Source organism: Rhinatrema bivittatum, chromosome 2, assembly GCF_901001135.1.
Source record: "Rhinatrema bivittatum chromosome 2, aRhiBiv1.1, whole genome shotgun sequence".
NCBI lineage: Eukaryota > Metazoa > Chordata > Amphibia > Gymnophiona > Rhinatrematidae > Rhinatrema > Rhinatrema bivittatum.
The window spans coordinates 58,266,911-58,293,759 of NC_042616.1; the positions used below are offsets into that span (position 1 = coordinate 58,266,911).

At 45.1% G+C, this 26,849-nt stretch overlaps 1 protein-coding gene across 8 annotated transcripts in view; it reads left to right on the plus strand.

Annotated features, from left to right (window-relative positions):
* Nucleotides 1–18,591, plus strand: part of CCM2 (CCM2 scaffold protein) — a 278,566-nt gene extending 259,975 nt beyond the window's left edge. For all 8 annotated transcript variants that reach the window (XM_029588207.1, XM_029588208.1, XM_029588209.1 and 5 more), the window contains 2 exons: nt 1,350–1,488; nt 17,702–18,591. In XM_029588207.1, coding sequence (XP_029444067.1) covers nt 1,350–1,488; nt 17,702–17,982 — 420 coding nt within the window. In that variant the 3' untranslated portion in view covers nt 17,983–18,591. The remainder of the gene's footprint in view (nt 1–1,349; nt 1,489–17,701) is intronic.
* The last annotated feature ends 8,258 nt before the right edge of the window (nt 18,592–26,849 follow it).

A 26,849-nucleotide genomic window follows, 5' to 3' on the forward strand; every position in this document is an offset into this window, starting at 1 on the left:
TCGTGTGCTGCATGGGGCCATTCTTGCGGTATGAGCCGCATGGATGTCCATGGATCTCAACTCATACTGCCAGACTGGCCCTGCATGACATAGGAGGCTGACACTGATAAGGGGAATGGGATGGACTGGACTCCATACTGCATCTTCTGGCTGTGTACTGGGGGGGAGAAGGAGGAGAGGATATGCTGGGTAACGTTGTTTCTTCTGCTGGCCAGAGGAGGCTGCTCCAACTTTATCGGCTTATTCAGCCGTGTGCTGCTACTGCCCTGTCATGTTGGCCCCAATTCTGGCGACAGCCAGGGCACCAGCCCAGCTGGCCCAGATTGGTAGGAAAATGTGGATTTAGACCCTGGTTTTCCAGCATACTATTCTAACCACTGGGCCAAAAACACCCTCCCCATCACCCCTTTTTCTCTTTCAACATCAAACCTAGTGGTGTTCTAGGAAAACACTTGTCATTGGATTGCATATTCCATCTCTTATTGTTATTCCCATTGATCTTAGACAATGCTAGCTCATGCCATTCAAGCAATGATGATGACAGTTGTCAGGTTAAGCTCAATTTTGTTAGAAGAAATTTCCAAAGCTGCAACATGGGATTTTGGCCATATAGTCTCCAAGAATTACTGTCTTGATACTTCTTGTTAGGATTGGTAACTTGATCCATCAGTGCTACAAGATAAAGCTCAGCTCCTGCTTTACTAGGACCCATTTCTGGTGGAATTTCACTTCATTGAAAACCCAAAAAAGGGGTAAATGACAAAACAGATTTCTGTAACAAAAATATGGCATGTTGTCTCATGATAGTATTTAATCCCCTTTAATATGAAAGCAACCCTTTTATCTAGCTAATGCCATATGTGCCGGTTCATTAAAGCTGCCTGTCATCAGAGAAAGTGAAATTACTTACCTGTACTGTTCTGACAGCAGCTTAGTGGAGTGTCACAGCCCACTCTATGCCCTCTGAGAGGAATTTTAAACTGAATAGAGGTTGGTCTAGTGTCACACAGTTCCCTTGTCACGCATACTCGGAAGCCTTTTCTGGAATGTTCTTTAAATGTTCCTCTGACATGTGACCCCCATTGAACTGTTGCCATCAGAAAATGAACATTACAAATAATTTCACAATATGTGCTAGCTCCCTGGGTCTGGCAAAGGGAACAATTTTTGAAGAATATCTTTTAAAAATAGTTTCAACCCCTAACTACTCCAGAGTATGCCAGAAAAATTGTACCATGGGGTTTTTAAGAGAGCAAATTATAGTTATGCCATTAGTCTTTCTGTTCTGGACTTTAAGGGTAGAAGAACATGATGCAAAGTTCATCTTCTGTGCACATGTTTTTCTCTAGTTGAGAACAAAGCTTTCTTCGCAAGAGATCCAGCAGTTTGCAATGTTGCTTCACGAATATCGCAATGGAGCCTCTGTCCATGAATTCTGCATCAATCTTCGGCAGCTGTATGGTGATGGAAGGAAATTTCTCTTACTAGGTGAGCACTCAAGTTCCAGTGTCATGCAACTCCTCCTTGGAATGCTTACAGAGTATATTTTGTGAGCACTAAACCTGTTTGTAGAAATGTTTTGAGAACATTTTTCAAATGTTTTCATCCACCTTTTTTCCATCTGTAAATTGGATCTGTACAACTCGTGATAGAAGCTTGAAACTTGGTTCACACAAGTCAAGGGGGGTTTGTAAGGATACAGTGTCACTATAGTCACTTGCCAGTGTTTATAGCAGTGTTTATAATGGTATGGGCATCACTATTTGTGATAATGCCATCCCATACATCTTGCAAAGCTGAACTGAAGGAAATTAACTAAGGCACTCTAGTCAGGGCAGTAAGAACTATCCAGCATTTTGGCCTTTGGTTACCTGGGTGACTGCATCTCAACAAATGTTCAATACTGTATCAAATTGGAAATTGTCCAAAGGGACCAATATACAAATAAATCTTTTATTATAAATTTCAGCACATTTTTTTTTTAGAAAGGTTTTACAAAAATTATTAATCAAATTAGTAACACATAAACCCTGACATGGTGCCCTTAATCCATTCTTATTAATACTTATATACATATAGTGCAGATAAAACCTACTACAATCATACATTCATACATATCTCAATATACACCACACACAGCATAATATTTAAAAAGCATGTGGTGTATATTGAGGTATGTGTGATTGTAGTAGGTTTTGTCTGTACTGTATGTATATGTGTATTAATAGCTTAAGGGCACCTTGTCAGGGTTTATATATTACTAATTTGATAAATTTTGTAAAACCTTTCCAAAAAATGTTTGTTTGAAATGTATAAGCTTTCTTTATTTGTACATTGGTCTCCTTGGACAAGTTCTAATTTGATATCAAATAGGGGACTGTGTTAGTACCTTCTTGATTTTTTTTTTTTTTTTTTTTTGCAATACTGTATCTACTAATTTTAAATTACTTTTATTAGAGTGTGTTAGTCATGATAAATGTCTAAACATCAGGAAATTTAGAATTATGGACATTCCAGCTATTTGTCATTTCTTTGCCTGTTGCATCACTTATGTAACATTTACAAAATAGTTTCCCTGTATGTACCCTGATCAGTCCAGACTGCTGGGTTTCGCCTCCCTTCCAGCAGATGGGGACAGAGAAAGTTTGACAAGCACCGCCTCTTAACCTGGTGTGCCACCTGCTGCTCCTCGGTATTTCTCTGTCTCCAGTAGATGGAACTGGTGCAAAACCTGTGGTTCTGATCCCACGCTAAACATTAAAAAAAATAAAATAAAAAAAAACAGGAATTCCAGTTTTTGGCCTCCCTCCCTGGTTGTAAGTGGTTGATGAGCAGGGGTTGGGAACCTCAAACTTTGCTCCTGAGTCTGCCGGTGGGGTGACAGCTGGTGGTCCAGCTCCTTCCCTCCTTAAGCACCAGTCTCCTGTAGCCTCTGCCAGCTCTTCAGGGAAGTATCCCTCCATATGTTCCCTTTCTGCTCCTTTTTCTCTAGGGTGTATGTTGTGTGCTACCATTAAAGTTTAAAAAGAAAAAGGTAGCCACGGCTTGCAAGAGAAACGGACAGCAGTGTTAATTAAGGCTGTGCAGCGGTGCCTGGTCGCTAACTTTGGAGCCCGGGGGACTTTTGGGAGCGAGGTGGGGGCTTTCATTCCTCCCGATTTTTCTTCCTTCCCCCTCCCACAGCTGCCGATGTCTGTTAGGGATGCAAATTGGTTTCGGTTTCGTGGACCATCAGGAAATTATTTTTCCCGCGGTCAGATCGTTTTGGGTTTTTTTTCGGCTGCGCCCGAGCCTATAAACAAAAACCCACACCGATCCTTTAAATCTAGTGGTCCAGCAGGGGTCCCGGGAGCGATCTCCCGCTCTCGGGCCGTCGGCTGCCACTAATCAAAATGGTGTCGATGGCCCTTTGCCCTTACCATGTGACAGGGGCTATCGGTGCCATTGGCCAGCCCCTGTCACATGGTAGGAGCAATGGATGGCCCACGCCATTTTTAAAGAATCTCAAACCCTTCAATTAACTGAGTGAAGATTAACTGTGGTTAAAGAGGATTGGTAAGTATAGCTTTCAGAAATTTTTGGACTTATAAATGTTTGGTGAAAGGTGAAATTGAGGGATATATTCTTTAGAGTTTGTGTGTGAGGTAATAAGCAAGCCAGCGATAGTTAATTCTAGTATCTGTCTTTCCCACCCACTCAACCCTTTATTTTTAGGTAAGAGACACTTTCTCATTAAAAATCAATCAGGGTCTTATCTAAATCATACTACTGTACCAGCCCTTATTGAAAGTTTAAACATCCCCTTGTAGGACACTAGCTGTTTAAATTTACAGGTGAATTTACTAATTAAAGTACTCTCATTCCAACTCCCTTAGTATCCTAAACTTAACTAGGAACTCAAAACTAAGAAGAAGGCAGCAGTCCAGCAGCAAGAAGGGGGGCTTTCCAGTCTCTTGCATTGAGTGACACATGTATGATTTTTTACCCGCCGGTGAGAGATTGTATGTGTGCACTCGGTGCAAAGAGCTCCTGGCTCTCAGAGAAAGAGTCTGATCTCTGGAGGCTAGAGTAGCAGACTTGGAGTTGCTGAGGCAGACAGAGAGATACATAGATGAGACCTTCAGGGACATAGTAGCCAAGTCCCAAATCCAGTCTGGCAGCCCCAGTGCTGCCTTGGATCAGAAAGGGCTCCCAGTAGAACATCACCCTGATGTAGCAGGAAGTGATCCTGTAGCAAGGACCTGCTCTCCAGGCGATGTATTGTCCTCTCGCACTAAGGACAAATCTCCCAGGGCTACTGCCCAGGAGGGAAGGGTTAGGCCGGCCATCATAGTTGGTGATTCAGTTATTAGAAATGTAGATAGCAGGATGGCTGGTGGATGTGAGGACCGCCTGGTAACTTGCCTACCTGGTGCGAAAGTGGCAGACCTCACGCGTCACCTAGATAGGATTATAGACAGTGCTGGGGAGGAGCCAGCTGTCGTGGTACATGTGGGCACCAACGACATAGGAAAATGTGGGAGAGAGGTTCTGGAAGCCAAATTTAGGATTTTAGGTAGGAAGCTGAAATCCAGAACCTCCAAGGTGGCATTCTCTGAAATGCTTCCTGTTCCACGTGCAGGTCCCCAGAGGCAGGCAGAGCTCCAGAGTTCTGGGAGAGTAGCATGGACCTATAGAGGCGGATGAGAGGGAGAATGAATACAAGGTTTCTAGGCTCATGAACGGGAGAGAATGATACAAAAGACACACATTGATGGGACTCCAGTTTTAAATGTATCAAATGTCACATACTCCAGCAGAAGAGGTGCTTTTAGTCAAAGGTCTTTCCTTTGTCCCTTTTAATGAATATAACGCTGTCCAGATACGTATTGATTTGTTTTAAATTTACTCATAAACACTGGGTACAGCTTTTCTTTTGCAAAAACAAAAAAAAAAAAACCCCAAACTGCAAGAAATGTAGAAGTTTCTCTGATCAAGAGAAATTCTAAATGGATACCCCCAGGGCCTATAAATCTATTGACCTATATATTTCAGACCCTTGTTCTCAAGGAATTGGAGCAGAAGAAAAATAGGTTGTTTTTTTTCAATCTGAGTAAGGAAGAAAGAACAGCAATATGCTCACTCAAGGAGAAGGAAAATATTGTCATTAATTCTGCAGACAAGGGGTGTCGTATTTCAGTAGAGCAGATTATATGAAAGAGATTGATAGAATGAAGTCTCTCATAATTGCCTATCTTCCTCTTAGGAAGTTAGCATTCAAAGGGCCATCAATGATGGAGTCAAGACTGGTGAATTTGGAGGGCTTTCTTACTAGTAAGGAGATCAGTTTTTTTAAAGGTTGAGCTTCCCGTCACTCTGGCCATATATATTCTCCCTAAAATCCATAACTTACTGCAGAATCTACTGGGCTGCCCTATAGTTGCAGTAATTGGCTCCATTTTAGAGCCATTGTCAAAGTTCATGGACATGTTTCTTAGACACTCTAAGAATATTTCTTCTGAGGTGCAGGATCCATCACACATTTATAAATATTTTTAGGTCAATATTCAAAGCAAATTCAGTGCTATTTAGGTGACTAACTGCCATGGAATGAGCCCATGTTCAGCGGCCACCACTTAGCATATAAGTCCCTTATCTGGCTAAAAAGTTAGATGCATAAGTTGTGGTCAGGCAGTGGGTGGATCAGGGCAGAGCAAGCTAGCCATATGGCTTATGCCGCTAAGTACTGATATTCGGACTTAGCCACATAAGTTGTAATGCTAAGCTAGACATGTTATAGAGCAGGTCTAACTTTAGCCGGTTAAACGTATCCGGCTAAGCGCTTAGTTATACGTGTATTTTCAGTGGCATAGCCGTGCTGATGAATATATCTCGTAACTTAGCTGGATAAGTTCTAACCGGCTAAATTACTTAACTGGCCAGTTTTGAATATTGACCTCTTTGATATCTAATGCATGTAATATTGATATCATGTTGGTAACCTTGACATTGAGTCCTTTTACACAAATATCCCTCAAATGGAAGCTGTTAACATTATTAAGGGGACATTAAACAAAAGAATAAATTTAGAGTTCCTACAGAATTTGTTTAACTTGCAGAAATAGCAGTGACAAAGAATTACTTTAAATTTCAGGACTATTTTTATCAGTTCAAGGGTATGGCCATGGGAGATGCCGTTGTCTCAGAAATTGCTAAGCTCTATATGACTGATTTTGAATGGCAGTTTTTGTATGACTACCCCTTAAAACATTATGTTCACTTATGGAAAAGGTACATAAAATCAAAATATTAGCTATGTAAAGGTGATTCAAAGCAATTACAGGTGTTGTATGAATGGCTCAACAAATGAGACCACAATTTGAAATTTTGAATATATTCCACATATTAAGAAAGGTGGAAGGAAGGCAAAACAATTACCAGCATGGTTAAAAAGTGAGGTGAAAGAGGCTTTTTTAGTCAAAAGATCTTCATTCAAAAATTGGAAGAAGGATCCAGCAGACGAAAACAGGATAAAACATAAGCATTGGCAAGCTAAATGTAAGACATTGATAAGACAGGCTAAGAGAAAATTTGAAAAGAAGTTGGCCGTAGAGGCAAATACTCACAGTAAAAACTTTTTAAAATATATCCAAACCGGAAAGCCTGTGAGGGAGTCAGTTGGACCATTGCAAATACATGTTGATGGCCCTATTAGGTATTCGTGCGTGATTCAGAAAGGAAAAATGTGCAGTCAAGCCGCACATTTTACTTTCAGAAAAGTTTATCAAAGGTAGGCGCTAATTTCTTCCAGCACCGGGAAAGTGCACAGAAAAGCAGTAAAAAACTGCTTTTCTGTGCACCCTCCGACTTAATATCATGGCGATATTAAGTCTGAGGTCCCGAAGAGTAAAAAAAAAAGTTTTAAAAGAAAAAAGAAATTGGAAGTCGGCCGGCAGCTGTCGGGTTGAAAACCGGACGCTCAATTTTGCCAGCGTCCGGTTTCCGAGCCCGTGGCTGTCAGCGGGCTCGAGAACCAACGCTGGCAAAATTGAGCGTCGGCCGTCAAACCCGCTGACAGCCACCGCTTCTGTCCAAAAAGAGGCGCTAGGGACGGGCTAGTGTCCCACGGACCCTCCCTCGTCCCCTTCCCCCCCCCCCCCCCCGCTCGAGGGCGACTATCCCTGCGTCCTCCGCTTATTTCAGCAAGAGGAGCTGGAACCTCTCATTCCCTTTGTTCTCCAGGAATTGGGAATTGATGCTCCGCCGGATGATTCTGTGACAGTGGCGATACCACCAAACGCGGACCTGGTCCTGGCGGGACTTAGGGCACTACCGCATACATTTCCATTCCATCCTATGCATAGACTGCTTCTACGGGAATGGGAAGCCCCTGAGATGGGTCTCTGGGTCAGGAGGGCTATGGATAAGCTCTACCCGCTTCCCAAGGATTGCCTGGACATGCTGAAGATTCCAAAGGTTGACTCTTCGGTTACCGCGGTAACTAAGCATACCACCATCCCAGTGGTGGGTGCCACAGCGTTGCGGGATGTTCAGGATCACAAACTCGAATTTTACTTGAAGCGGATCTTTGAGGTCCTAGCTCTGGGGGTCCAGGCGACAATCTGCAGCAGTCTCATGCAGCGGGCAAGCCTTAGGTGGATGCAACAATTACTCAGCACCTAGGACCTCCTGTCTGCAGAGGCAGAGCAGGCGGAACGCTTGGAGGGCGCCATTGCATATGGTGTGGATGCCCTATATGACTTGCTTCGCATCCAGGCTAAGGCTATGGTTTCCGCAGTTTCGGCCAGATGCCGCCTCTGGCTGTGCAACTGGTCCACGGACTCTTCGTCGAAGGCTCAGATGGGCACTCTTCCTTTTAAAGGCAAGTTGCTTTTTGGTGAGGACTTGGAACAGCTTATTAAATCCTTGGGTGAGAACAAAGTCCATAAGCTGCTGGAGGACCGCCCTAAACAGTCTAAATCTTTCTTTCTGACTTGTACCCGCTTCAGGAGGCAACGGTACGGCAATAGGGCATGAGGTTCATATCACAGAGGCGGCGCTTCCAGGTCCCAGTCGTGGTCTCCTTCCTTTTGGGGCCGTTGCGGCTTCCGAGATGGCAGCCAACAACACCCGGCCACCAAGTCCACTCGCCAATGAGATCCGGCTGGTCCATTCCTCTGTACGAAACTTAAGTGGGCGTCTTTCTCTGTTTCGCGAGGAGTGGGCCAAAATCACCTCCGATCAATGGGTTCTCGAGGTGATAGAACACTGTTACGTGTTAGTTTGCCCAGGACCTACCGGATCTTTATCTCGTTTCCCCTTGCGGCCCATTAGAGGCCTGCGGTCTGCAAACCCTGGACAGGCTCCAGGAACTGGGGGCGATTACTCCGGTGCCATTGCAAGAACAAGGCGCTGGCCAGTATTCCATTTACTTCGTCGTTCCCAAGAAGGACAATACCTTCCGTCCAATCCTGGATCTCAAGCGGGTCAACCGGGCCCTCAGGGTCCCTCATTTCAGAATGGAGACCCTGAGGGCGGTGATAACAGCGGTCCGCCCCAGCGAATTTCCAGCCTCCCTCGACCTGACTGAGGCTGACCTCCACATACCAATTTAACGAGAGCATCAAAAATTTCTTCGATTTCATATCTTGGGCCAGCACTTTCAGTTCAGGGCCCTTCCCTTCAGCCTTGCCACCGCTCCCAGCACCTTTGCCAAGATCATGGTAGTTGTGGCGGCTGCACTCCGCCAGGACAGAATCTTAGTCCATCCTTACATGGACGACTGGCTTGTGAGGGTCAAGTCCTCCGCCCTGGGCGCTCGCGCAGTCGACAGGGTACTAGCTCTCCTCACTTCGCTCATATGGATAATCAACTTCTCCAAAAGCAATCTCCAGCCCTCTCAGGTTCTGGAATTACTGGGAGCTCGCTTCGACACTCAGGTCGGGAAAGTTTTTCTCCCAGACTCGCGGGCACTCAAGCAGATTGATCAAGTGAACAGCTTTGTTTCCCTGCCACTTCCCACGGCTTGGGATTATCTGCAGGTTCTGGGGACCATGGCTTCCACTATCGACCTGGTCCCCTGGGCATTTGCGCATATGCGTTCATTACAGAAAGCGTTGTTATCCCGCTGGCAACCGGTGTCTGAGCAGTTCAGGAGTCCCTGCCTCTTTTTTCGACTCTACCATTGCCGACATAAAATGGTAGCTCTCGCCGGCGCATCTCCTCAAGGGGATGCCTCTTCTGACTCCCTTGTGGGTCATAGTCACGACGGACGCCAGCCTCTCCGAGTTGGGGGTGGTCTGCCAATCACAAACGATTCAGGGTTACTGGTCCCCACTCCAGTCCCATTGGCACATCAATCGCCTGGAGGCCTGGGCGGTGCGCCTGGCTCTCAAGTTTTTTCTCCCCCTGATCTGCCACAAGGCGGTTTGAGTTCTGTCGGACAATTCCACCATGGTGGCTTACATCAATCGACAGGGGGATACTCTAAGTCGTCTGGCGCTGGAAGCCAGCAAGCTTGTTTACTGGGCGGAGAGGCACTTGGATCATCTAGCTGCCTCCCACATATTGGGCAAGGAGAATGTTCAAGCCAACTTCCTCAGCCATCAACGTCTCGATCCCGGCAAGTGGGAGTTGTCCAGCGCGGTGATGGAACTGATTGTTCGCAGGTGGGGTCCCCCTCACCTGGATCTCATGGCAACGTTGGACAACGCCAAGGCTCCCCGGTTCTTCAGCAGTTGGAGGGAGCATTGCTCGGAGGGAGTGGATGCGTTGGCTCTTCCTTGGCCTCCCGACGTCCTCCTCTACATGTTTCCGCCATGGCCGTTAGTAGGGAAGATTCTCCAGAGAATAGAGCTGCATCGCAGTCCGGTAATTCTCGTGGCCCCGCAGGCCGTGGTTCGCAGATCTGGTAAATCTGGCGACGGACGGTCCTCTTTGCCTCTGCCACCTACCCCGTCTTCTTCGGCAGGGTCCCATATTTTTTGACCAGGCGGATCGCTTTTGTCTAGGGGCATGGCGTTTGAACGGCGACATTTGAGGTGAAAAGGTTACAAGGAAGAGATTATTTCCACTCTGCGTAGGGCTCGTAAGCAGTCTACGTCTCTGACCTATGTCTGTATCTGGAAGGTTTTTGAGAGCGCCTGCGAAGAGTGGGGTGTTTCGGTGCGTTCGCCTTCGGTCGCTGTAGTTCTCATCTTCCTGCAACGGGGGCTATCCAAGGGTCTTTCTATCAGCTCGTTGCGGGTACAAGTTTCAGCTCTCAGTTCCCTCCTGGGCACCATCGAGGGTCGGGCGGTGGCCTCTCATCCGGATGTTGTCAGATTCCTCAGGGGTGCTAAACACCTGAAACCGCCCATCCTGCCCACTTGTCCCTCGTGGAGTCTAAATTTGGTGCTTCGGGCTCTTTGCTCGGCCCCTTTCGAGCCTCTCCATCGGGCTACTCTCAAGGACTTGATGCTCAAGACTGTCTTCTTGGTTGCCATTTGCTCCACCCAGGAGGGTTTCTGAGCTTCAAGCTCAGAATTGCAGAGAGCCTTTCCTGCGGTTTTCGGATTCAGGCGTCTCTCTCAAAACAGTTCCTTCTTTCTTGCCGAAGGTTGTTTCCTCCTTTCATGTAAATCAGTCGGTGGAGCTCCCCGCGTTTTCTTCTGAGGATATCGCGGGGTCCGGGGGCGGTGAACTTTGCTGTCTGGATGTTAAACTAGTCTTGCAGCGTTACCTTGCTGTTACCAATGATGTCTGGGTCTCGGATCATCTTTGTCCTGTGGAGTGGTCCAAATAGGGGCAAACAAGCTTCTAAGACTACGATCGCTCGGTGGTTGAAGGAGGCGATTTCTTCGGCCTACATCTGCAAGGGCCGGGTGGTCCCGGAAGGTTTGAAAGCTTATTCCTTGCATTCTCAAGCTACTTCTTGGGCGGAGAGTCAGTCTGTTTCTCCACAGGAAATATGCAGGGCAGCTACATGGAAGTCCCTGCATACCTTTGCTCATCATTGCTGCTTTGATGTTCAGGCGCCAGTCTTTGGTTCCTTTGGTCGGCAGGTGCTTCGAGCGGGACTGTCTAGTTCCCACCCTTTGTAGGGAAGCTTTGGTACATCCTATGGTCTGGACTGATCCGGGTAGGTACAGGGAAAGGAAAATTAGTTCTTACCTGATAATTTTCGTTCCTGTAGTACCACGGATCAGTCCAGACGCCCTCCCGTATTCTGTCTGCTCGAATTTCTTTCCTGTTTTCTCCTTATAGGAGTAATTTGTGTGTCTGCATGGCTCTCATGGAATTTCATTACAGGCACCGGAAGCATCTTTTACGATGATCTGGGGTAGTCATGCAAGAGCATTTTAGTTACACAGTTCATTCACTTATTCTATTGTCTGATTGTTTACACTAAATTATTAGTTATTCTGTTACTTGCTTGACCTTATGCCTTTTTCTGCTTTGACACTGGTTATACTGAAGGGCTGCAGGGTAGGCTCTGTCCTGATATAGGATACCCTTTCAGTTTGGGTCTGTCTCCATCTGCTGGACAGGAGGCTCAACCCATGCCCGGACTGATCCGTGGTACTACAGGAACGAAAATTATCAGGTAAGAACTAATTTTCCTTTACCTTCCCTCTCCCCCCTTTAGGCTCTCTCTATCTTCCACCTTCACTGTCTATGTCTGTCACCCATCCTTCCCCTCCCTCCCCTTTACTACCTCTGGCCTTCACACATACCCTCTCATCTCCATCCCACCCCGATACCATTTCAAATTTTCACCCTACCCCCAATCACCACCATTGACTTAATTGAGCACACTCTCTCCCCATGGCTTTCTCACACCTCTCTACTGCTTTTCTCCACTTTTTAACCCAATCTACCCCCAAACCTGTCTTATGCCCCTTCTACTATCCCAACATTGTTCTCATACAACACCCAGCCCTCTCTCCTTCCCTTTGTCCCCCCACCCCTACATCTGGTACAAAGAGGTCACAGCCTGGATCTTGGGGAGGAAAAGATGCCATACAGTCCAGAATCCATTGCTGATTTCAGGGAGATGAGGGAAACCATATTCGCCCCTTCCCTTGCATCTTCCCCAAAGCATAAGCTGAGTTCAGGAAAGGTTTGGATACGTTCTTGGAGGAGAAGTCCATTAACGGCTATTAATCAATTTTACTTAGGGAATAGCCACTGCTATTAATTGCATCAGTGGCATGGGAACTTCTTAATGTTTGGGTAATTGCCAGGTTCTTGTGGCCTGGTTTGGCCTCTGTTGGAAACAGGATGCTGGGCTTGATGGACCCTTGGTCTGACCCAGCATGGCAATGTCTTATGTTATTTTGCCCTGCTTCCCCCCAACCTCAACTCTTGTAACATTCACCCCTTTTTATATCTCTGCCCTCAGAAGCATTCATGTCCTCTTACATCACTACTTCAAGCATTCACATCCCTTATCTCCTCCAACTTTCACTTCATGCTTTCTTCCCCCATGAATTCGTCAAAAATTAAATTAACTACATTCACCCCCTTCTCGCATAAACCCGTTTTAGCATTTACCCCCTTTCTCTTGTCACAAATTATTCTGGCCTGACTGGAGATCTGGGTACTCTCTCTTCCCTAATGCTGTCAGAGGAATCCCAAATCTTGGGAAGTAAAGTGAGCTGCTGGGCCTAGAACTGTGTACACTCCAGCCCTTCCCCTTCAGAAAGCAAACCAGAGAAGAGCCTTTTACTCCAGGCAGTAGTGGGCTGGGAAGTTGGACAAGATGGTGAGGACTGGAACAGGATGCTAACTGGCTCTTCTTTGCATCCTGCAGCTCCAGCCTCACCTCCTCTCCTCCCCTCTTGTCCGCCACCATTGCTGCTGATTGCAGACAAAAGGGGGACGAGTAGAGCAGGGAAGAGCAGAGAAAAACACTTACTGTTCGTACCCAGATCAATCTAGACAAGTGGGTTTATGCATCCCTACCAGCAGATGGAGGCAGAGAACAAAACTTTGAGGAACTGCTACATAACAGAGTGTCGCCTGCAGTCCCTCAGTATTTATCTGTCTCCAGCAGATGGTAGAGGTGCAAACCTGCAGTCTGGACTGGTTTGAAGAAAAAAGGATTAGATAAGAGGATTTGGCTCCCCAAGGTGTTAGGTTCCTTCATGAGCCATCCCTCAGATGGAGCAGTGTGTGCAGGGGGTTGGTAATCCCTATCCGGACTTAGCCCTTCTTGATGGGGGGGGTGGGGGGAAGGGGAGATAGCCAGGGGTCCTGGTTCCCTCTCTCCCTCGATGAACTTGTCTCCTCAGCTTCCTATCTCCAGAAGCAGGGGAGTAGTTCTTTCCCCTTTTTAGTTGTGGCCGGCCTTTTTTTTTTTTTTTTTTTTAACTAAATTAAAGAAAAAAGAGAGTGGCAGCAGCGGAGGCTCTGTGCAGGGTTAAGGAGCGGGTAAGTACTTGTTTTCCTGCCGAGAGGCAGGCCAAAGGGAGTGGCTGAATTTGCCTGCCTTCTCGGGCTGAGTGCTGAATTTCAGCACTGGGACAGGGAAGAGTGCAATCGTGGAGGCTCTGTTTATTTTTAGGCCTGACCGTATGTTGCAAGCCCGACCGCCTCAACATGCCAGCTCCAGCGCAGCAAACTTGGCTGCGGTTTGAGGCAAGCTTGCCTTGATGCAGTCTCATTTTGCTGCAAATGTGCCTCGGGGGGGCGGGACCCCCAGGAAATGATGTGGAGGTGCAAAGCGGCTCCAGGGGGATCAGAGGAGCTGGCAGCCATTTTGGCAGCATATGCGGAAGTGCAGGCTGCCATTTCTGATAGGATTCTCCCCCCACATTTTTTCCTGTAGGAAAGGACCCTGCTGGGGACGGGGAGGGGCTCGTGAAGAAGCTGATCAGGAATCTTCCTCCTCGGACCAGGAGGCCTTAATCCACATGGTTTGTTCTTCTCCTTCATAAGGCTTATTTAACTAGGAAGGAGCTAGGGACAAAGAGACCCTTGCTTAGGAAGTCCCGGACAGCCAAAAAGGCTTAAGGGCCCGTGGAGTCAGGAGGGATCCCAGTGTATGCTGGGGCTCAGGAGCACTCTGGAGGAGGACAATTCGTCTGATAGCTTGGATGATCTTGAATAGCTTCAACAGGGTCCAGTGGGACCAGACAAGGACCCCTTTGGTGCCCTGAAGATCTGGGGCAGGACACTGTCCGGAATCCATTGGATGCTTTGGGAGGCCCCATGCAGGATCTAGACGCTCAGAAAACTGATGCTGTTCTGGTCGCAGAAGGAGATGACCCGCGAGTGGTTCAGCTGTCCAGGAGGGAAGAACTGGGTCCATTGATTCCCCAGGTTCTGGAGGAGCTCGGGATCAAAGCTGCTCAGGAAGACTTGGACAAGGAAGGTGTGAGTCCACTCCTGGAGGGGTTGTGGGACCTTCTGTTATTTTCCCATTGCCGAAGCAGGTGAAGAAGTTGGTGGATTGGAAATGGGAATCTCCTGATGCAGGCCTGAAGGTTGCTAGGGCTATGGGGAAGCTATATCCCTTGCCGGAACAGACCTTGGAATTGTGGAGAATTCCCAAGGTGGATGCAGCTGTGTCAGTTACTAAAAAGACGACCATCCCGGTAATGGAAGCAGTGGCTCTCAAAGATGTCCAGGATAGGAAGCTAGAGATCCTACTCAAGCGGCTCTTTGAAGTCTCAGCTTTGACCCTTCGGGCAGCTGTGTGTGGAAGTCTGATGCAGAGCCTGTTTGTCCTGGGTGCAGAAGGCACATAAGTATTCAGGAAAGGCATCTGAAGCAGCGCAGGCAGCCCGTTTAGAGGAGGGGATAGCCCATGTGGCCAATGCTATGTACGTGGTTTGTATATCTTCTGCGTCTGGTGGTAGACGGGCACATTCACTTGGCTCATCTCTCAGGTTTACTTCGACAGGGACCCATATTTTCAGCCCGGGAGGATCACTTCTGTCTAGCGGCTTGGCTTTTGAGAGGTGGGGGCTCAGTTTGAAGGGATATTCAGAGCTGGTGCTTGCAACTTTGCTTCAGGTGAGGAGACCTTCCATGTCAATGGCTTATGTCTGAGTGTGGAGAGTTTTCAAATCTTTGTGTTTGAATAGAGTGCAGCCCTTAAAGGTAAACATCCTGCAGATCTTGGCTGCTTTACAAAGTGGGTTGTTTAAGGGGCATCCTCCAGTGCGGAAGATCTATCTGGCATAGAATCTGAATTTGGTTCTTTGGGTATTGTGTGGCCCTCCTTTTGAGCCATTGCAGGGGGTGTCATTGAAGGATTTAACCCTGAAGACTGTTTTCCTGGTGGCCATCTGTTCCGCTAGGTGAATTTCTGAGCTGCAAGTATTATCATGTAGGGACCCTTTCCTGGGTTTTTTGGCAATGGGGTTTCTTTGCGCATGGTTCCTTTTTTGCCAAAAGTAGTGTCCTCTCTTCACCTTAATCCACTGGTTGAGCTTCCGGCTTTTCCGATCTTGACAGCCAATTCTTCGATGGCTAGGGATGTGCGTCGTATCCTTTTGTGATATCTCATGGTGACGAATCCCTTTTGGAGATTAGATCATCTGTTTGTCCTGTTCAGTGGAGCAAAGAAGGGAAATAAGGCTTCCAAGAACACTATTGCTCGCTGGTTGAAAGAAATGATAGCTTTGGCTTCATCTGCAAGGGCCAGCCGGTACTGGAGGGGTTGCAAGTGCATTCCACTAGGGCGCAGGTGACCTTGTGGGCAGAGCGTCAGCTGCTTTCTCCTCAGGAGATCTGTCGTGCAGTGACATGTTCTTCTCTTCACACTTTTACCAATCATTGCTGCCTAGATGTCCGGGCTCCAGAGGAAGTGACTTTAGGGACAGTGTGTTGCGTGCGGGTCTTTCGAGCTCCCACCCAGAATAGAGCGGGGCTTGGGTACATCCCACTCGTCTAGACTGATCCGGGGTACGAACAGGAAAGGAAAATTGGTTTTTACCTGCTCATTTTTGTTCTTGAAGTACCACGGATCAGTCCATAGACCCCATATGACAAAAGACTTCCTCGCTTCTTGATATGACTAAGCTGATTGAGCTGGCATTTGATATAATCAAAGTAATGAAAACTGTACATAGTTTGGTATGTTTATATTAAATCAAGGGGGCCTAGTTTGCAGGGGGCTCCAACTTTGTCTCTATTCGCCCAAGGTTTATTGGGGTTTGTTAGGGTAGACATCTTGGCTTGGGTACAGGTCAATACCGATGGACTGCAGGTGGCACTCTTATGTAGAAGTGTCTCAGTTTTGTTCTCTACCTCCATCTGCTGGTAGAGATGCATAAACACACTCATCTGGACTGATCCATGGTACTTCAGGAACAAAAATTAGGTTCGAACCAATTTTCGATTTCTTGCTCCATCCTCTCCCTTCTGTCTCTGTGGCAACCAGCAGCACTATGAGGTCTGGGAAGGGGGAGGGTTAGGGACTGGAGCAGAATGGTTCTTCTCTGCTCTGCTATATTTTGTGTGCTTCCTGCTCCATCCCTTCCACTTCTGTTCTCTGCAGTGCTGCTCAGTTGCCATTTGGCCAGGAGGACGAGCAATATTTTGCACATGAAAGTTACATGTGGCTCCTGAGCCACAGGTTGGCTGCTCCTGATATAGTGGCTTTCATCCAGACAGGATCCCAACACACTTTATAGTTTTCTCGCATTATCACCTGAGTAGCCTGGCCACATAATCTTTGTACCCATGATTGCTTCCAAAGACATGAAAGAAGGAATAATGTAAAATATAATAGATTTGTAGATGTTAGGGTGATCAAGTTATGATGATACTGCTTGGTGAAGACTCCAGTGTAGCATAACTGGACTTTTTAAAGAGAAATTGCATAATTTTATAATACAACATGTGACTGAGTAGAATCAGTTGTATGGATCAGTGTTTCTCAAAAGAGGAAAGGGGCATATGCACCCCCAGCTAGGTTTTAATACCGTATATCAGAATTCATTGTGGCCTAGATATATGTTCACTGGTGCTTTAAAGTATGTTTCTAAGTGCATTCATTTTGTACAGCCTAAGGCACATGGACCCAACATATGCAAATGATCTAACACAGGGGTAGGCAACTCCAGTTCTTGCGTGCCATGCAGGTCTGGTGTTCAGGATATCCATGATGATTATGTTTGAGATATATTTGCATACAGTGGGGAAGCAGTGCACACATATTCTTTGTGGATATTCTAAAAATTAGACCTATTTGCAGCACTCGAACTGGAGTTGCCAACCCCTGATCTAACAGCTTGAGGTAGCATTGTTTAATGTTAATTTCTAACATGGTTAAATTATTTTTAATGCTTTAAATCTTAAAGCATCAGTGCCACATACCTGCATAATTTAGGTGAAACTTGAGTGCAACAGATTTTTTTTTTACCCTACTTTGCTATAAATCCTCCCAACTTTTATTTCTGAGGATCTCGTTTATATATGGCCCCGGTGCATTTTAAATATTCACCTTATCTTTACATGCTATGCACTGAATGTTCTGGTTTGTGGAGAGGATTAAATTGTTACAGGAGATGCCCAGATTAGAAACAAAAATGAGTATGGCAGCTCCAGTCTCTAATGGTGGTCAAAGAAAGAAACACTCAGGTTAAATGAAGAAAAACTTGGGAGATGAAGTACCAGTGTTAACCTATTTGTTAGGTACAACTCTAGGAGATGGTGCTGTTTTCTTTGTTTTAAGTGTGCTGAGTAATTTTGTATTTCATCTTTTTTTAAAATTTTTGTTTCTGGAAAGGCCTTAGACCATTCATCCCAGAAAAGGACAGCCAGCATTTTGAGAACTTCTTAGAAACCATTGGTGTCAAGGACGGCCGAGGAATCATCACGGACAGTTTTGGGAGATATAGACGGACTATGAGCACTACCTCCACCTCCACAACCAACGGCAATGGAGCCGCAGGGGGCTCTGATGACCAGTCAGTACCTTCAGAAGGGGATGAGTGGGATCGAATGATTTCTGACATCAGCAATGATATTGAAGCCCTTGGCTGCAGTTTGGACCAGGATTCTTCCTGAGGGCTGAGTGGGAAGGGATGGGGAGGAGGGAGAATCTTAATGTATTAAGCCCACCCCCCCATCCCTTCCCTGCTTTCTGATTACAAACATTTACTTTTTTGGACTTTCATTCTTCAGAAGAATAAGTGACTGTTCTCTGCCCGGTGGATTCCTTGGCACTTCTACCAGCTATTAGTTGGGTTGTTTTTTTTTGGGGGGGGGGGGGGAGGGGTTTGTACTGTGAAGGAAAGGTGTCTGCATACAACTGCTCACACTGTACAAGAAACAAATGGCATTGGAAGGTAAAACAATCCATTCCTTCAAGAGGAAGGGTTTCAGAGTTTGGTTTATCCATTCTCCCCCGCCCACCCCCCCCACCCCCAGTTCTTTTGCTGGTTTGTGCTGAAGAAACCCTTCTTGAGTGACACGCCAGGGATTTGAAAGTATGCACATAACATGGGAAGGAATTTAGAGTTGGACCAAGGGGAACAGAGTCTAAAGACTTGCAGTATGTAGAAGAAATAACAGCAGCAGCTCGTAAGCACCCAATGAAATGGTTTACAGTTTTGCACATTCTTATTGTAACTCAGACTTTAAAAAGAAAAAAAAAGACCACAAAATTTATCACAATGTGAATAATTTAAATGTGAGAGTCTGTTTGTTGGATATCTCTGCTCTGAACGTGGAGGATGGTAGTTGTGTGACAGTTAATGCTTTTGATTGTGATTTTGTTTGCAGACTGAGGAGGAGCCACAAGTGCCAGGTTTAGTGAGAGAAGGTGGATGTTCATAGTGTTTTGCGAATGATCCCTCGGATTTTCTCCCCCTCAAATCTTACATCGTCTGGTGTACTTAGGGGATTGTTTGATGCAGTGTCCCCTGAGGTCCTTAACCTATATTACAGCCCTTTTGCAGTTCAGCATAGTTATCAATCCTTGATGAGGCAAAGATTTGAGCTGACAAGGCTTGGGGTCTAATTGATGGGAGCACAATAAATACTGCAAGACCTATATTATATGATTTACATACTTGGATGTGTTGAGGCACTAGGCCAAAACAGGCCAAGTGGTATTAGTCTTCTCAGTACAAGGCACAACCCTGAAATGTCTTGCTGGTTGAAAATGTCTTGTAGTTTAAAAAAAAAATTCTAAAAACTGATGAGCCTTGGAGAATGAAAAAAAATCACCAAATCATACCCACTTCAGTTTCACTCTTGCACATAGCAATATCTGTGGAACATTGACTTTCATACAAGTTATTACCAGACTGCAAAGATTAATCTCATAGCTTCTGTCCTGATATGTGCTTAATAGATTATAATCATTGGTCATATTCGTTGTTCAGCAGAAAATACTATTTTTTAAAGATTTTTTCAAAATGCGGTTAAAACACTCATCTGTACTCATGAAGGATCACATCTTATAGAGAATCACATTCTGAAATGGTCTAAAGTTATGTATCTATTTGTGGAGGTCTCCATTGTTAAAGGTGAAGCAATTTAAGCAAGTCTAGACTAGGATTTCCTTGAGAAATGTTGAATTTTTCTAAACAGTGGAGTCCTCCACAAATAGATAAGTAATTTTAGACTGTTTCAGAATGTAATTCTCTATAAGAGATGTGATCCTTCATGAGTACAGATGAGTGTTTTAATTGCATTATGAAAATCTTTACAAAAAAAATGGTATTTTCTGCTGCACAACTTGACAGGTGATTATAATCTGTTTAGCACCATTCAGGATAGAAGCCACGAGATTAATTTGTGAAGTCCGATGCTAACTTGTATGAAGATCACACATGCCACAGATATGTCTGTATAAATTGCTTTGTGCAAAAGTGAGATGGTAGTAGCTAGCAAAAATACTATGCTGAAACACTTTTAAAAGCCTGACTTGGATTTGATGACGGATCAATGTGTTATGGAGGTTTATAATGTAGGGATATAGAAATTGGCTAGGATTGATCCCTCTGGTTAGACCTCTTGATTTCCAGACTGAGTTCCTAATTATACTTGGCTTCTGTGAAACCCTGTGCAGCGCTCTTGACCTTGTGGATATAGGAATCTGGGTATGGATGGCTTAAGCACAGCCATTTAGTAGCATATTCTTAAACAAAGAATTCTTTCCAGTTGGTGTACACCAATCAAAATTAAGCACTTAACTGGTAGAGATATATATATGTTTCACATCTGTTCAGAGTGCTGCATGGCTTGAATTGGCCGAAGTTTACAGAGCCTCACATGTAAAAGTTGCTGGTGCTTACTAGGACTACATATCTTTAAAGTGCTACTAGACCTATGCAGCAAGGTACAGGTAAATCTGTCAAAGGTTGTAATGGCTATTCTGTGAGATTTATGAAGTGAATTCTTGGTGAGCAGTTGCTAACATCACTGAAACCATTCTGACATTTACAGGGCCCTTTTTCAGTTTTTATTTTATTTTGCCTGGGAATTTCACTGTTAGAACAAAAAATAAACCCGTGGAAAAATTACCTTTCCACTGACGTTTCTCCTGTTGTATCAGTCATTTTTCCATGGATATCTTTCGTTATAGCATTGAAATTCCCAGGCAAAATTAAAATAAAACCAAAAAACAAAGGTCCTTGGTCATTTAGTACTCATGCTGGCAGACTTGCAGAAAGACCAGAGATTGGCAGAGGGGATGGAAACTAAATTTCTCTCTGGACAAGCAGGACTGAATTCGGCCACACAAGAGGGTGATGTCATTGGATGGCGCCTACACAAAACATGCTTGCTTAGAAATACTTAGAAGTATTTCTGAACATGTTCTGCCGTATAAGTCTCCTCAGTTGTTTTTCTTTTGCTGAAGTGAAAGGACATTGTTGCCCTTAGCCACTTGGCCTTTTATTGTGTTCCTTTTTCAGCTTTTTTTTTTGTGCTTTTCGGTCTCTTATTTTCTCACTATTTTGTTTGTGAGTCTCCTTTAATAAAAAAAAAAAAAAAAAAAAGTATTTTTCCCTTTTCCTTTGTTTCCCTATATTGAGGGATAAGGGCCCTTCAAGCTTTGCAGATCTATAAAACATTCCAGTGCTCCACCTGGTAAAGGTGCAAAATTATTGGATAATATAGGAAAGAAAGACAGACAGTGGTGATGTACAATAGGATTTCAACCCAACAGTTCCAAATGGTCCAGTTTCGTACAATATCCTTCAGGAGAATAAGAGATGCCTCTTCTCGACTTTCTTCAGACACACAAGACCGGTTCACGCCTCTCTTAAATGAAGCTAAAGAATGTGCCAAGCATCTCATACATCATCTTATGATCATTTAGAGACTGCTTCAAGATCAGCCATAGCTATAGGAACCAGAAGATTTGCTTCGCTGAGAGCATCATGTGTACAAGAAGACACATCTGACAAATTAATGGACATGCCGTGTATTGGAGATATATTTTTCGTTGAGAAAGTTAAGAAAATGATTGACTTCATAAATGGTCACTGTTCAACCCTCCAAATACTGACTACAGCTACTTCTGTACAGCAAGCTACTCAAAATACCATCCACAATTCTTCAGAAGGCAATATTCCTCTTGTTAGCAGGTACCAGCCATACCCTTTCCAAAGGCAGTGCTCACATCAGCTACAGCAACAAAACAAACCACATGCTAGGGAAAAGGCTCAACCGAGAATTAGTCAATCCTAATTTTTGACTAGCAAATTCCTCATTCCTCCACCTCTTGAAGTTCTTCCAGTGGGGCGGTGGGGGAGTCTTCAGTTTTTTTCACTCCTATTGGTATCTCACTACCACATATCACTGAGCCCTCAGAATAATTCAGATGTTATTAACTAAATTTTCAAAATTTACCTCTCCTCACTCCACTGGCCCCTCATTCAACTTCCCTGAAACAACTTCAAATTTTTTTTTAATTTTTTATTTCATATTAATATAATTATTCAATTTACATTGAATGCAAAAAGAAAGGAAATACAAACTTTGGTTTTACAATTCTCAAACTTACAAAAATATAGTTATACTTGCATTTCTTATTACAAAACAAGTATTGGGAAGATCCAGTTACTAGAGCACTTCTAATTCAAAACATTTTTACTCAAAATAAATGAGGTTGCAAAGTAAATTTTTAATCCAACTATTCAGGAAGTGATGTTCCAGGCTCAGTTCTTTGGTTCCGACGAGCTTCCCAAAATTTTTCCAATTGATCTGGCTCATAATAAACATATCTTATGCCGTCAACCCGCATTATACACTTACAGGGAAACCTAATCACTAAGGGGTAGATTTTCAAAGGGGTATGCGCGTACCCCCCAAAAAACTACCCCAAACCCCCCTTCGCGCGCCGAGCCTATTTTGCATAGGCTCGGCGACGCACGTAAGTCCAGTGGCTTTGTAAAGGGGGCATTTCGGGGCGGGGCGGGAGGCGTGTCGGGGGCGTGATGCCGGCCCGGGGGCGTGGTCGAGGCCTCCGGACCAGCCCCCGGGTTACGAGATGGCGCGCCAGCAGCCCACTGGCGCGCGCAGATTTACGCCTGCTTTTGGCAGGCGTAAATCTGCCAACAAAGGTAGGGGGGTTTAGATAGGGCCAGGGGGGTCGGTTAGGTAGGGGAAGGTGAGGGGAGGTGGAAGGAAAGTTCCCTCCGAGGCCGCTCCGATTTCGGAGCGGCCTTGGAAGGAACAGGCAGCGCGCCGGGCTTGGCGCGCGCAGGTTGCACAAATGTGCACCCCCTTGCGCCCGCCCACCCCGGATTTTATAAGATACGCGCGGCTACGCGTGTATCTTATAAAATCCAGCGTACTTTTGTTCGCGCGCACGTAAATTTATAAGATCTACCCCTAATTGTATACCAAAAGTTCTTTCTTGATTCACTAAGACCAAAAATTTTTTATGTCTAATCTGAGTGTCTTTGGAGACATCCGGATAAATCCAAAGTTGTTGTCCCAAGTATTGAGAGATTCTATTAGACAAATACAATTTTAGAACTTTATCAGATGATAGAGCAAATTTAACCGAAAGAGTACCTCTTTTCAACCTGAGAACTATATGAAGACTCAATTAGTTTTGTTACATTCAGTGATGCTTCACCCATTATTTGATTTTCTTCTTGTCTTTCATTTTTTCAGGAAAGGAAATATGCATTTAATTCTGATTGTAAATTTCCAGATTATAATTGTAACACTTCCTGGAAATAATTCTTCAGTTGCTCTTTTGGAGAAACTAATTTACATTTCGGAAAGTTTATAATCCTAAGATTAGTATATCTAATAGCACTTTCTAAGTTTTCAACTTTCCTGTTTAACAAAGATTCTTTTTGAATAATTGAAAGCTGTACTTTTTAAATTTGTCTTATTTCTTGTTCAGCTTTTTCCAGAATCTGTGTGTTGAGTCACCGTTGGATTCAGATTAAATAAAGCTGTTCACATTCAAATTCATGATATTATTTTGTAACGAAACAATTGCTTGCCATAGCACATCAAGTGTGATAGTTTTAGGTTTCTCAGTCAGTAAAAAAGGTGAAAAAATTACCGGTTGGGGCAAAGAGATCCCCTGCAAGTCATGGATCCTGAGCCGACTTCCTTTCTGCAGCAGAAGCTGTTTCTCTGCCAGTTGAAACTCTGCTTTCGTCGAGAAAGCTCTCCGCCAAAGGGGAGGAGGTAATCAAACCTCCTACCACTTCTCGTGCCGCCATAGCCCACCGCTGGTCCCTCCTCGATCTGGCTCACCTCCAGGGACACCTTCCGTTGGTGTGGTAAGTCTGGGTCCATGGGGGTTGTGACGCTCATAGGAGGAAGAGGGGATAAAGTATTGTGAATAGAATCCCTCCTGATATCGGGATGGAGGTAACTCCCATATACAGTGTTGAAGTTGTTGGTTTACTTCTTGAAGAATTTCTCGATAAACACCTTGATGTTTGGTGATAACTGGATGTGGGAGAGATGGAGGGGATGCGAAGTTGAGAGTAACAGTCTATAATAGCGAGGTCCCATAAATCCGATGTTATGCTGCTTCATTGTGAAAGAAAGTGGGACAGCCGTCCTACTTTCTGGGTGGGTAGTGGCGGTCGGGTTAGTCCTAAAAACTTTGGTTTTTGGGTGGTTGAGGGTTGGCGTGGCTGGGGAGAAGCGCAAGGGCGTTGGCATAAAGCTTGTTGCTGGTAAGGATGCTGGTGATTTGTTTGGTATTGCTGGGGCCTGTAAGTGGTGTAAGGGCGATATGTTCGCCTAGGGTAAGATTTCTTATACGAGCCGATGGAAGTGTCATGCTGTGTTAATGATAACACTGCTACCTTTTGCTCTTTCAATTTTGTGATGGTTTCAGTGAGTCTGTCCCCGAACAGGTTGTCTGGTCGATAGGGGAGGTTAGCAAGCTTATCATATACGTCATCTCTTATGGCGCTTGCCCTCAACCATGCCAGTCGTCTCGCTGCTATGGCATTAGCCGTGGTCTTTGCGGACGTTTCAAACCCCTTGTAAATAGAACGCATGAGGTGTCGAAGGCCTTCCTCCATATCGTGAAATTCTTGGGGAGGGGTGTTGTTTTCAGAACCCTGTTGTAAAATGGGTTTTAAAGCCTGTAGACACTCAAACTGATATTGAGCCATGTAAAATTGGTGGTTTTGATTTTTCGTATTTAGAATCCCTGACTGGAAAGCCTCTTTTGCAAAGTCATCTAGAGACTTGTTGTCTCTGCCTGGTGGGTTATTTGAATGTAGTCTAGACTTTCTCACCTTTTGCATGGCTGACTCAACGACAACCAATGCATGTGGGAGTTGGATGTTTGCATAGAAAGGTGAATCTCTCGTTCTATACTTTAGGTCTGTTTTCCTCGAGGTTGGTGTAGTGGAGAACGGAAAGTCCCAGGTTTTTTCCATCACTGATTCTAGCACTGAATGAGAGGGAAGTGCTGTGGTTCAGCTGGAGTGTTGAAAATATTTAGGATTCCAAACATTTCTTGCCTAGGTTCCGGTATCTTTCTAGTTTCTACATCCAATCGTTGACCCACTTTCTCTAAAAATTGAGTACATGAGATCTTCTGGCGGGGAAACTGGCTCCGGTGGTAGATCTTGTGGGTCAGATGGGTAACCTGTTGATGACCCTGGGGAAGAAAATAGGGAATGGTTGGTGTTGCTGCTCTACTGATTTTAAAAATTGTGACAAGATATTCATAATTTGCAAAACAGTTTGAGGCCGATGTTGAAGTGGTTTCAAATTCGGTTGGCGGCCCAATGGTGATAGAGCCGCCCGGAGAATGTCTGTGTCCGGTCTTTTCGGGTGGCCGACGTCCCTCGGTGGGTAGACAATTTTTGAATGAAGTGGATCCTGTAATCCGGAACTGCTGTGGTGATGAGAGGCCGCAGATAGCCCCAAAAAAAAACTGAAGGAGAAGAGGAAGCTGATAGCCGTGGAGGGGATGAACTATTCTCCAAGTCCACTACTAACAAAATAGTGAAGGACTTCTACGTCTTTTGTGCCCAGTTGGATGTTTCTTGTGTTTTTTCACAGGCAGCGTCGGTTGAAGGGGCTGTGCGCCGGATTGCATCAGTAATGCACCGGTTAACTTTGGTTTCAACGCAGCGTCGTCTGTGCGTCGATGCTCATCTGCGTATGTTTAGCTTCGATTCGTCGGTGCGCCGTAGATGCGTCGACGCTTTGATGTTCAGACACTTTCAATAAAGATTGCGTCTGCGGCGCATCTCCCGCGCCCTTAATCGATGGGAGTTGTGACTTTTTTGGTTGTTTTGGACCTGGAGGGTCTGCAGAATTGGGCCTTGGGTGTCGTCTTCGGTCCCGGGGATGACCTAGCTGAAGCCTCAGAGGGGGGGTGTAAGAGCCCGATGCATCTTCTCTGAGTTGGGCGATGCCTGTGGCTCCTTGACGCTGCGCCCATGGGGACATGTGTCCGCAGTCCCTGCAGTTTGCTTGGTCATGTCTGGGACCCAGGCAGAGATAACAAAATTGATGTCTGTCAGTTACAGACATAATTTTCCCACAATTGCAAAACTTAAAGCCCGGACGAGGCATCATAACTGACTCCCTCACAGGCTTTCTGCTTCGGATAGATTTTAAAAAGTTTTTACTGTGAGTTTTTGCCTCTACGGCCAAATTCTTTTCAAATTCTCTCTTAGCCTGTCTTATCAATGTCTTACATTTAACTTGCCAACGCTTATGCATTATCCTATTTTCTTCTGTTGGAACCATCTTCCAATTTTTGAATGAAAATCTTTTGGCTAAAATGGCTTCTTTCACCTCCCCTTTTAACCATGCCTGTAATCGTTTTGCCTTCTTTCCACCTTTTTTAATGTGTGGAATACATCTGGACTGTGCTTCTAGGACCCCCTGTACCAGCAGGGGTCGAGGCGTCCTGTCTGACCCTGCCTTTTCGTTTTGTGTGAGGCATCGTTTACCCATTACCCGAGTAACAGGAAAAAAAGGAACCAAAAGGCAAGCGATTTAGGAGCTCCTAATGCCGCCAACTCTCATGCCGGCGCCATCTTGGATCTCCCTAACTTCAAATTTTAAACAGGAGTTAACCTCATTGTTAAAAACCAGTGCGATAGACCCATTCCACTATTGGAAATGGGCAAAAAGATACTTTTCTTATCTTGAAACGTCAAGAGGACATGGCCTTGTTCTGGATTTGAGAGACCAAAACAAATATCTCAAGAGAATTCTAAATTAATTCTTGGCACATTTCTTTAAAAGTAATATAGTAAATGATGGCAAAGATAAAACGATACATCCAATCTGCCCAACAGGATGTTCAAGATTGTACTTGCCAGTCCATTCAGGTACCCCCTTGCTGCCACATTCAGTGTTTCAGGTCTATCTTATTGCCATCAGGGATTCTCTCACCATTTGTCTTCACCACCACCTCTGGGAGGGCATTCATCCACCATGTCATGACCCCTAGTTCCACAGCC